General features: G+C 45.9%; 1 protein-coding gene across 1 annotated transcript; it reads right to left on the bottom strand.

Moving 5' to 3' along the window:
• Positions 1-3235: 3235 nt before the first annotated feature.
• On the bottom strand, positions 3236-4707 carry LOC125535756 (serine/threonine-protein phosphatase 7 long form homolog). The gene is made up of 6 exons (XM_048698831.1): positions 4555-4707; positions 4206-4466; positions 3904-4124; positions 3530-3827; positions 3330-3431; positions 3236-3286 (listed from the first exon to the last, which is right to left on the bottom strand). The coding sequence occupies exons 1-6, from the start codon at positions 4690-4692 to the stop codon at positions 3236-3238; spliced, it is 1071 nt and encodes a 356-aa protein (XP_048554788.1). The 5' UTR covers positions 4693-4707.
• Between the last annotated feature and the right edge of the window lie 7390 nt (positions 4708-12097).

Genomic DNA, 12097 nt, shown 5'->3' with positions numbered 1-12097 from the left:
GAGGTCGTGGTGGTGGTAGAGGCCGTGGTGGTGGTAGAGGCCGTGGTGATGGCCTAGGCCGTGGGGATGGTCTTTGCCGTGGTGAAGGCCTAGGCCGTGGTGATGGTCTAGGCCGTGGTGGTGGTGGTAGAGGCCGTGGTGAAGGCCTAGGCCGTGGTGATGGTCTTGGCTGTGGTGAAGGCCTAGGTCGTGGTGATGGTCTTGGCCGTGGTGGTGGCAGAGGCCGTGGTGGTGGTCTAGGCCATGGTGGCGGTAGAGGCCATGGTGGCGGTAGAGGCCGTGGTGGTGGTCTAGGCCGTGGTGGTGGTAGAGGCAATGGTGGTGATCTTGGCCTTGGCGGCGGCCGTGGTGGAGGAATGTTCACTTGGCTCAATGGACCATTGCCGTATGTCACTTACTATGATCTTGTTCTTTTGGCTCAATGCTTGTGTTGTCATTTTGCATTGTGTGACTAACTATTATATTGACATTTTCATAGGTATGGAAACAATGAAGGGGGTGGAGGACACGGAGGCGAAAGGTGAGCTCCCTTGGTGGTCGGAGGAGGGAGAAGAAGAAGAAGAAGAAGAAGAAGAAGAGAGGAAGAAGAAGGGACAAGGACCATGACTTTTTCTATGAACCAAAATGTGTGCTACTATGTGATATGAGACGTAAATGACTATGTCTTTTTGGCTAAATGTTTATGTATGACTATCTGATTGGACACCTCTATTGCTATGTGTGTATGAGTATGTGATTTGGACTACTACATGTGATTTGGATATGATTATGTGCCATCTATGTGAATCACAAAACATAAAAATCACTTTGTATATGAAAACAGCAGATAGTGCAGCGCCTAAGGCCGAGGCGCTGCACATTACAGTGCAGCGCCTATCCCTTGGGCGTTGCACACTCACTTAGCATTTTTTTGGGCAGAAAACATACTGGAAGCTTCTGTTGCTCTCTGGACTGGGATGTCCAGAAGTGCAGCGCCTAAAGAGTAGGCGCTGCACTATGGTGTGTGGCGCCTCTCCCTTAGGCGCTGCACGGCTGGACATCTATTTGCTGCACTCACCCCCCTCCCACCCATCCCCACCCCACACATCCCCACCCCCACACAAACCCGAAGCTCAGTGCCTCCCTTCTGCCCTCCTCTCTCCCCTTCTCAAATCCTCCTCAGATCCGGAGTATTTGATCGTGGATTTCGAAGCCAAACCCTCCCTTAAGGTAATCTCCTCCGTTCCCCTCGTTTTCATCCATAGGAATTGTCACATTTGCTGAAATCTTGCTACTTTGGGGATTGGATTGGATTTGCAAATATTTGTTGAATGATGTTAAGTTTCTTTGCTAATTTGGGTTGGTTAGGCTTTCGTGGTATGCTAGGGTTAGGGGTATGTGTGTTTGATGTTGGTGTTAGGGTTATGCTATGGTTAGGATTGTGTTATTGTTAAGTGGGGGTTAGGGTTAACCAAGAATTATCGGTTTTGTAGGCATGGCTTCATCCGGTTCCATGACGAGGCCACCGTGTGCTAACCAAGAAGACATGCCGAACAAGTGGGAGGACGCATCTTTGAACAAGGTGAAGGAGAAAGATGCCAACATCCCGCCATGTTGGTGTGGAGATGTTTGCAAGGTGAAGATATCCACCGACCGAAATAAATCATGGACGGAAGGCCGGAGATATTTTGTATGCCCGAACTATGCTTATGATCGTGCACTTCCAACTAACGCCTATGACCAACCACCGGTAAGCTCAAGAAGTAAAATGTTACTATCAAATATGTGTCAACACTAACAAAAATTTTGTATGCAGTCACCGCCTCCTCTATGCAAGTACTTCACGTGGATAGATCTTGAAGTGCCAGAAGATGTCAAAAAGGACCAATACCAAGATTGTCTTAGGCAGCAACGGCGGTTCGAAGAATCGTTTCGAAGAGGCTTGGAGGAAGAGCGTCGTCAGAAGGAGAGGATGGAGCGGAAGAAACGAGACGAGGAGAGGGCACGCCAAGCGAAACTTGCTCGTGAGGAGGAGAGGGCAAGAAAGCTTGCAAAGGCTCGCGAGGCGCAAGAGGAGGACTCGGCCCGTGACAAGAAGGGGAAATGGCCTCGCTCTACTTAGTAGGGACTTCGGTTCGGTGCACGAGTCGTGAACTTGTGAGGGCATGTAAGATGTTGGTGAACTATTTTCTAGGGCAAGCTACCATTTGTCATTTGTAATGAATGTGTCGTGAACCATGTCGTAGTTCGAATTGTCTTAAGTTATGAACTCGTCGGCATAAAAATTTTGTTTGTTCAAATTGTTGTGATGATGCAGTCATTGTAAGTATTATGATGTTCCAGTGAAATGAATGTGCTGTCAACTCTGTTTTTGCAGTAAGGTGCAGCGCCTGGGCTTTGGGCGCTGCACTGTGAGGTGCAGCGCCTAGGCTTTGGGCGCTGCATTGTACAGTGCAGCGCCTGACTGTCAGGCGCTGCAGTGCTGTTAACTGCCAAACTGCAGAAACAGATTCCATTTTGGCAAATACAAATATTGAACAATTCAACTGAACAAATACCACAATACCACAAATACTGAACAATTCAACTGAATAAATACCACAATACCATAATAATTTGAACATCATATCTTTTAGGACAACACATATACCACAATAGTAAGAGTTCACCAACATATAACATAACCAAACAAGTTCATCAACCTAACGAAACGGCTACAAGAGAGCACTTCCATAGTAACAAACACTAATGCCTTCCGCGCGTGTTCCTGGTGCCACGCCTGCAGGCAATCTTCTTCTTCCTGGATGGACGAGCCTCCTCTTCCTGCACTTCCTCCTCCGCCTCCGCCTCCGCCTCATGATCCAAGCTAGCTATCCGCGAGGTCCCTACGACCACCTTTAGGTTGCCTCTGTTGTCAAAGTCGTTGGGCGTGTACCGGCGTCTGGGCTGCCTAGGCTTGAACACATATGGGGACCGAAGTTGAGCGTCCGCCAAAGTCATGTCATCATCAAGCTCATCGCCCTATCACACAATCAAGCAATATGGTGAAGACCGACGTCGTAATCAAGTGAGAATCACATCTAAAGGATTAGTCATACCTCTTGGGTGACCGCACCCTCATCATCCTGATAAGCATATGAGGAACTCACATCGTCCCTCTGATGGTGAGATGAGGGGTCTGATGGTGTACCAGACCTAGAGGCAGATGGTTCATCAATTTCGGGATCACGGCAACTGAGAAGATTCGATAACCGCCTTAACTTCCTGGCCTGACGCTGTAACATGAACAAGTGTGGAAGATATGAAACTCCGCAACATAGACTACCTCTCATAGTGAATGTGATTTGTACCTTGAGGAATGCTCGTAGTGGACCATCATCATTGCCTTCTCCAACCGGTGTTTCCTCCAGAATAGACTGGCTCTCATCAGCTGCTTTCTTGATCTCGGTGCGCTGCGGATGAGAAAGAATGAACACGTTAGCCATTCAAACATGTGTAATACGGCCAACGGGAAAGTAAAGAAGAAACACTTTACCACATAGTTAATCACCAGAACAGCAGGGACTCCGTGCCCTACCCTGACATCTCTGTTGTACTTCCCCTTTGATAGATCCTCAAAGTTTACGGGTTCTTCAAGAATATCCTCACTATATGCCGGCGGGCATATCTCAACTCGAGTATTTTCAAGAAGCCATCGTATGTAGTTATCAAAAGCAAGTGGACAATGCTCACGAAGCTTGGCGCGTGCACTGCTACGAGCTTCCTCCACACAAAGCTGGAAGCGGGTAACATACGAAGCATGATGCTTGTCCCAGTCCTTTATCTTCCGCTGCCTTCTCCTGTCCAACCTGCATGGTACAAAACCAAACATTAGCAAAATCAAGGAGTGACGATGCTTAGTCAATACGGTTCATGCTGTCTTACCTATGAAGTGCTTTGTCCGTATCCACCCATTCCGGCGGGTGAGGCTGGAACAGACCAAACTGACGAGACACGCGATGTGGCAAATGAAACTCAATAGCCCAGTTGCATATCAGTGGGCACCGCATACGCCAGAGATCCCTATCCCGCAAGCACATCGGGTTGATGGTAAACTCCGGGGTGTACCCAAGTCTGTCATCGGCGCCATATGGCTGCCATTCCACCTATGAAATAGGGCAACAATGCAAAATTGGTGAATTTTTTTAGGCAAACATGAGAAATGACTGAAGTAATGACCTCGTTACCTGCTCAGGCGTAATCGTGTCCAACTCGGCAACGTACTTCTGGTACATGAGATTGACATCGTTCGTCATCTCGGAAACCACATCCCACTTGTAAGCCCAAGTGGGGCGCCGTAATTCGTCATCTTCATCTTCATACCAAGGATTAAACCTGACGCTCTTCGGGCGTCCAACAGGCAGACGCTCCCAGCTCCATACAGAAAGTAGAAGCATATTACCACCAATGCCTGCACTATCTGTGATCCTGCAACACGCATCGTCCAGCTGCATATGAAAGAAAAACAATGTTAACTTGACAGCAAGCTTGCATTGCTAATGAAGAAATGAGTTGATCACAAAACAGACCAACTACCTGTCGGTACAAGTAGGCAAGAGTCGCTGAACCCCAGCTCCATTTGCTATCGAAGACGGTCAACGCCTTCAGCCACATCCATGGAGCGTTCTTGCCAGTGGAGTCAGGAAACAAAGTCCTCGACACAACATACCACATGTAGACACGAGCATGTGTCTGTTGGGGAACGTAGCAGAAATTCAAAAAATTTCCTACGTGTCACCAAGATTTATCTATGGAGAGACCAGCAACGAGGGGAAGGAGAGTGCATCTACATACCCTTGTAGATCGCTAAGCGGAAGCGTTCAAGTGAACGGGGTTGATGGAGTCGTACTCGTCGTGATTCAGATCACCGATGATCCTAGTGCCGAACGGACGGCACCTCCGCGTTCAACACACGTACATCCCGGTGACGTCTCCCACGCCTTGATCCAGCAAGGAGAGAGGGAGAGGTTGAGGAAGACTCCATCCAGCAGCAGCACAACGGCGTGGTGGTGATGGAGGAGCGTGGCAATCCTGCAGGGCTTCGCCAAGCACCACGGGAGAGGAGAAGAACTTGGGAGAGAGGGAGGGCTGCACCAAAGGCATAAGGGGTGTGTCAAGAGGCCCTCCTACCCTCACTATATATAGGGATCCCAAAGGGGGGGTGCGCCATCCCTAGGAGATCCAATCTCCTAGGGGGCGGCGGCCAGGGGAGGTTTCCCTCCCCCCCAAGGCACCTAGGAGGTGCCTTCCCTCCTTGGGACTCTTCCTTAGGGTTCCCCTTTCACCCTAGGCGCATGGGCCCTAGGGGAAGTGGCGCCCCAGCCCACTTTGGGCTGGATCCCTTCACTTCAGCCCATGGGACCCTCCGGGATAGGTGGCCCCACCCGGTGGGCCCCCGGGACCCTTCCGGTGGTCCCGGTACAATACCGATGACCCCGAAACTTGTCCCGATGGCCGAAATAGGACTTCCTATATATAAATCTTTACCTCCGGACCATTCCGGAACTCCTCGTGACGTCCGGGATCTCATCCGGGACTCCGAACAACATTCGGTAACCACATACAAGCTTCCTTTTTATAACCCTAGCGTCATCGAACCTTAAGTGTGTAGACCCTACGGGTTCGGGAGACATGCAGACATGACCGAGACGTTCTCCGGTCAATAACCAACAGCGGGATCTGGATACCATGTTGGCTTCCCACATGTTCCACGATGATCTCATCGGATGAACCACGATGTCAAGGACTTAATCAATCCCGTATACAATTCCCTTTGTCTAGCGGTATTGTACTTGCCCGAAGATTCGATCGTCGGATATCCGATACCTTGTTCAATCTCGTTACCGGCAAGTTCTTTACTCGTTCCGTAACACATCATCCCGTGATCAACTCCTTGATCACATTGTGCACATTATGATGATGTCCTACCGAGTGGGCCCAGAGATACCTCTCCTGTACACGAAGTGACAAATCCCAGTCTCGATTCGTGCCAAACCCAACAGACACTTTCGGAGATACCTGTAATGTACCTTTATAGCCACCCAGTTACGTTGTGACGTTTGGCACACCCAAAGCACTCCTACGGTATCCGGGAGTTGCACAATCTCATGGTCTAAGGAAATGATACTTGACATTAGAAAAGCTTTAGCATACGAACTACACGATCTTTGTGCTAGGCTTAGGATTGGGTCTTTGTCCATCACATCATTCTCCTAATGACGTGATCCCGTTATCAATGACATCCAATGTCCATGGTCAGGAAACCGTAACCATCTATTGATCAACGAGCTAGTCAACTAGAGGCTTACTAGGGACACGGTGTTGTCTATGTATCCACACATGTATCTGAGTTTCCTATCAATACAATTATAGCATGGATAATAAACGATTATCATGAACAAGGAAATATATAATAATAACCAATTTATTATTGCCTCTAGGGCATATTTCCAACAGTCTCCCACTTGCACTAGAGTCAATAATCTAGTTCACATCGCCATGTGATTAACATTCACAGGTCACATCGCCATGTGACCAACATCCAAAGAGTTTACTAGAGTCAATAATCTAGTTCACATCACTATGTGATTAACACTCAATGAGTTCTGGGTTTGATCATGTTGCTTGTGAGAGAGGTTTTAGTCAACGGGTCTGAATCTTTCAGATCCGTGTGTGCTTTACGAATCTCTATGTCATCTCCTAGATGTAGTTACCACGTTCTATTTGGAGCTATTCCAAATAACTGTTCTACTTGGAGTTATTCTAAATTGTTGCTGCATTATACGTATCCGGTATCTCTATCGGAGCTATCCGGATAGGTGTCAAGCTTGCATCGACGTAACCCTTTACGACGAACTCTTTTACCACCTCCATAATCGAGAAAAATTCCTTAGTCCATTAGTTACTAAGGATAACTTTGACCGTTGTACTGTGATCCATTCATGGATCACTCTTGTACCCCTTGACTGACTCATGGCAAGGCACACTTCAGGTGCGGTACACAGCATAGCATACTGTAGAGCCTACGTCTTAAGCATAGGAGACGACCTTCGTCTTTTCTCTCTATTCTGCCGTGGTCGAGCTTTAAGTCTTAACTTCATACCTTATAACTCAGGCAAGAACTCCTTCTTTGACTGATCCATCTTGAACACCTTCAAGATCATGTCAAGGTATGTGCTCATTTGAAAGTACCATTAAGCGTTTTGATCTATCCTTATAGATCTTGATGCTCAATGTTCAAATAGCTTAATCCAGGTTTTCCATTGAAAACACTTTCCAAATAACCCTATATGCTTTCCAGAAATTCTACGTCATTTCCGATCAACAATATGTTAAAACATATACTCATCAGAAATTCTATAGTGCTCCCACTCACTTCTTTGGAAATACAAGTTTCTCATAAACTTTGTATAAACTCAAAATCTTTGATCATCTCATCAAAGTGTACATTCCAACTCCGAGATGCTCACTCCAGTCCTCAGAAGGATTGCTGGAGCCTTGCATCCTTATTAGCATCTTTTCAGGATTGACAAAACCTTTCGGTTGTATCACATACAACCTTTCCTCAAGAAAATCGTCGAGGAAACAATGTTTTGACATCCTATCTGCAAGATTTCATAAATAATGCAGTGACTGCTAATATAATTCCAACAGACTCTTAGCATCGCTACGAGTGAGAAAATCTCACCGTAGTCAACTCCTTGAATTTGTCAGAAAACATCTTAACGACAAGTCGAGCTTTCTTAATGGTGACATTTACCATCATTGTCCGTCTTCCTTTTAAAATCCATCTACACTCAACAGCCTTACGACCATCAAGTAGTTCTTCCAAAGTCTACACTTTGTTTTCATACATGGATCCTCTCTCGGATTTTATGGCCTCGAGCCATTTATCGGAATCCGGGCCCACCATCGCTTCTCCATAGCTCGTAGGTTCATTATTGTCTAGCAACGTGACTTCCAAGACAGGATTACGTACCACTCTGAAGTAGTGCGCATCCTTGTCATCCCACGAGGTTTGGGAGTGACTTGATCCGAAGTCTCATGATCAATATCATAAGCTTCCACTTCAATTGGTGTAGGTGCCACAGGAACAACTCTTTGTGCCCTGCTATACACTAGTTGAAGTGACGGTTCAATAACCTCATCAAGTCTCCACCATCCTCCCACTCAATTCTTTCGCGAGAAACTTTTCCTCGAGAAAGGACCCGATTCTAGAAACAATCCTTTATTGCTTTCGGATCTGAGACAGGAGGTATACCCAACTGTTTTTGGGTTGTCCTATGAAGATGCATTTATCCGCTTTGGGTTCGAGCTTATCGGCCTGAAACTTTTCCACATAAGCGTCGCAGCCCCAAATTTTTTAAGAAATGACAGCTTAGGTTTCTCTAAACCATAGTTCATACGGTGTCATCTCATCGGAATTACGTGGTGCCCTATTTAAAGTGAATGTGGTTGTCTCTAATGCTTAACCCATAAACTATTGTGGTAATTCGATAAGAGACATCATGGTATGCATCATATCCAATAGGGTGCAGTTATGATGTTCGGACACACCATCACACTATGGTGTTGCAGGCTGTATTAGTTGTGAAACAATTTCCACAATGTCTTAATTCTGTGCCAAACTCGTAATTCAGATATTCATCTCTATGATCATATCATAGATCTTTTATCCTCTTGTTACGACGATCTTTCAACTTCACCCTGAAATTACTTGAACCTTTCAATAATTCAGACTCGTGATTTATCAAATAAATGTACTCAACATCTACTCAAATCATCTGTGAAGTAAGAACATAACGATATTCACTACACGCCTCAGCACTCATTGGACTGCACACATCAAAATGTATTACTTCCAACAAGCTGCTTTCTAGTTCCATTTTACTGAAAAACGAGGCTTTCAGTCATCTTGCCCATGTGGTATGATTTGCATGTCTCAAGTGATTCAAAATCAAGTGAGTACAAAACGGTCCATTTGCATGGAGTTTCTTCATGCATATATACCAACAGACATGGTTCGCATGTCTCAAACTTTTCAAAAACGAGTGAGCCCAAAGATCCATCAACATGGAGCTTCTTCATGCGTTTTATACCAATATGACTTAAGTGGCAGTACCACAAGTAGGTGGTACTATCATTACTATCTTTTGGCATGAACATGTGTATCACTACGATCGAGATTCAATAAACCATTCATTTCAGGTGTAAGACCATTTGAAGGTATTATTCAAATAAACAGAGTAACCATTAATCTTCTTAAATGAATAATCGTATTGCAATAGGCATAATCCAATCATGTCTATGCTTAACGCAAACACCAAATAACAATTATTTAGGTTTAACACCAATCTCGATGGTAGAGGGAGCGTGCGTTGCTTGATCATATCAACATTGGAAACACTTCCAACACATATCGTCAGCTCACCTTTAGCTAGTCTCCGTTTATTTCGTAGCTTTTATTTCGAGTTACTAACACTTAGCAACCGAACCGGTATCTAATACCCTGGTGCTACTAGGAGTACTAGTAAAGTACACATCAACACAATGTATATCCAATATACTTCTATCGACCTTGCCAGCCTTCTCATCTACCAAGTATCTAGGGTAATTCTGCTCCAGTGGCTGTTCCCCTTATTACAGAAGCACTTAGTCTCGGGTTTGGGTTCAACCTTGGGTTTCTTCACTAGAGCAGCAGCTGAATTGCCGTTTCATGAAGTATCCCTTTGTTCCCTTGCCCTTCTTGAAACTAGTGGTTTCACCAACCATCAACGATTGATGTTCCTTCTTGATTTCTACTTTTGTGGTGTCAAACATCGCGAATATCTCAAGGATCATCATATATGTCCCTGATATATTATAGTTTATCACGAAGCTCTAGCAGCTTGGTGGTAATGGCTTCGGAGAAACATCACTATCTCATCTGGAAGATCAACTCCCACTTGATTCAAGCGATTGTTGTACTCAGACAATCTGAGCACAAGCTCAACAATCGAGCTTTTCTCCCTTAGTTTGCAGGCTAAGAAAATCATCGGAGGTCTTATACCTCTTGACGTGGGCACGAGCTTGAAATCCCAATTTCAGCCCTCAAAACATCTCATATGTTTTGCGACGTTTCCAAAACGTCTTTGGTGCCTCAACTCTATACCGTTTAACTGAACTATCATGTAGTTATCAAAACGTGTATGTCAGATGTTCGCAACATCCACAGACAACGTTCGAGGTTCAGCACACTGAGCGGTGCATTAAGGACATAAGCCTTCTAAGAAGCAATGAGGACAATCCTCAGTTTACGGACCTAGTCCGCATAATTGCTACTATCAACTTTCAACTAATTTTTCTCTAGGAACATAACTAACAGTAGAACTAAAGCGCGAGCTACGACATAATTTGCAAAATCCTTTTGACTATGTTCAAGATAATTAAGTTCATCTTATGAACTCCCACTTAGATAGACATCCCTCTAGTCATCTAAGTGATTACATGATCCGAGTCAACTAGGCCGTGTCCGATCTGTGCGTGAGACGGACTAGTCAACGTCGGTGAACATCTTTATGTTGATCGTATCTTCTATACGACTCATGCTCGACCTTTCGGTCTTCTGTGTTCCGAGGCCATGTCTGTACATGCTAGGCTCGTCAAGTTAACCCTAAGTGTTTTTGCATGTGTAAAACTGTCTTACACCCGTTGTATGTGAACGTAAGGATCCATCACACCCGATTAACACGTGGTGCTTAGAAACGACGAACTGTAGCAACGGTGCACAGTTAGGGGAGAACACTTCTTGAAATTGTTGTAAGGGATCATCTTATTTACTACCGTCGTTCTAAGCAAATAAGATGTATAAATATGATAAACATCATATGCAATCAAATAATAGTGACATGATATGGCCAATATCATATAGCTCCTTTGATCTCCATCTTGGGCTCCATGATCATCTTGTCACCGGTATGACACCATGATCTCCATCATCATGATCTCCATCATCGTGTCTTCTTGAAGTTGTCTCGTCATCGACATGCAAGTCGTGATTCCCTTGACAAGAACATGATCAATCTCATACATCACATATATCGTTCATCACATCCTTTTGCCATATCACATCACATGGCATACCCTGCAAAAACAAGTTAGACATCCTCTAATTGTTGTTTGCATGTTTTACGTGGCTGCTATGGGTTTCTAGCAAGAACGGTTCTTACCTACGCAAATACCACAACGTGATATGCCAATTGCTATTTACCCCTTCATAAGGACCCTTTTCATCGAATCCGATCCGACTAAAGTGGGAGAGACAGACACCCGCCAGCCACCTTATGCAACTAGTGCATGTTTGTCGGTGGAACCGGTCTCACGCAAGAGTACGTGTAAGGTTGGTCCGGGCCGCTTCATCCCACAATGCCGCCGAATCAAGATATGACTAGTAACGGTAAGCATATTGAACAAAATCAACGCCCACAACTACTTTGTGTTGTGTTCTACTCGTGCATAGTAACTACGCATAGACCTAGCTCATGATGCCACTGTTGGGGAACGTAGCAGAAATTCAAAAAATTTCCTACGTGTCACCAAGATCTATCTATGGAGAGACCAGCAACGAGGGGAAGGAGAGTGCATCTACATACCCTTGTAGATCGCTAAGCGGAAGCGTTCAAGTGAACGGGGTTGATGGAGTCGTACTCGTCGTGATTTAGATCACCGATGATCCTAGTGCCGAACGGACGGCACCTCCGCGTTCAACACACGTACATCCCGGTGACGTCTCCCACGCCTTGATCCAGCAAGGAGAGAGGGAGAGGTTGAGGAAGACTCCATCCAGCAGCAGCACAACGGCGTGGTGGTGATGGAGGAGCGTGGCAATCCTGCAGGGCTTCGCCAAGCACCACGGGAGAGGAGAAGAACTTGGGAGAGAGGGAGGGCTGCACCAAAGGCATAAGGGGTGTGTCAAGAGGCCCTCCTACCCTCACTATATATAGGGATCCCAAAGGGGGGGTGCGCCAGCCCTAGGAGATCCAATCTCCTAGGGGGCGGCGGCCAGGGGAGGTTTCCCTCCCCCCCAAGGCACCTAGGAGGT

Source organism: Triticum urartu, chromosome 2 (assembly GCF_003073215.2).
Source record: "Triticum urartu cultivar G1812 chromosome 2, Tu2.1, whole genome shotgun sequence".
Taxonomy (NCBI): domain Eukaryota; kingdom Viridiplantae; phylum Streptophyta; class Magnoliopsida; order Poales; family Poaceae; genus Triticum; species Triticum urartu.
Note: the sequence above shows the minus strand (reverse complement) of the source record. Positions and strands in the feature narration are given on the sequence as shown.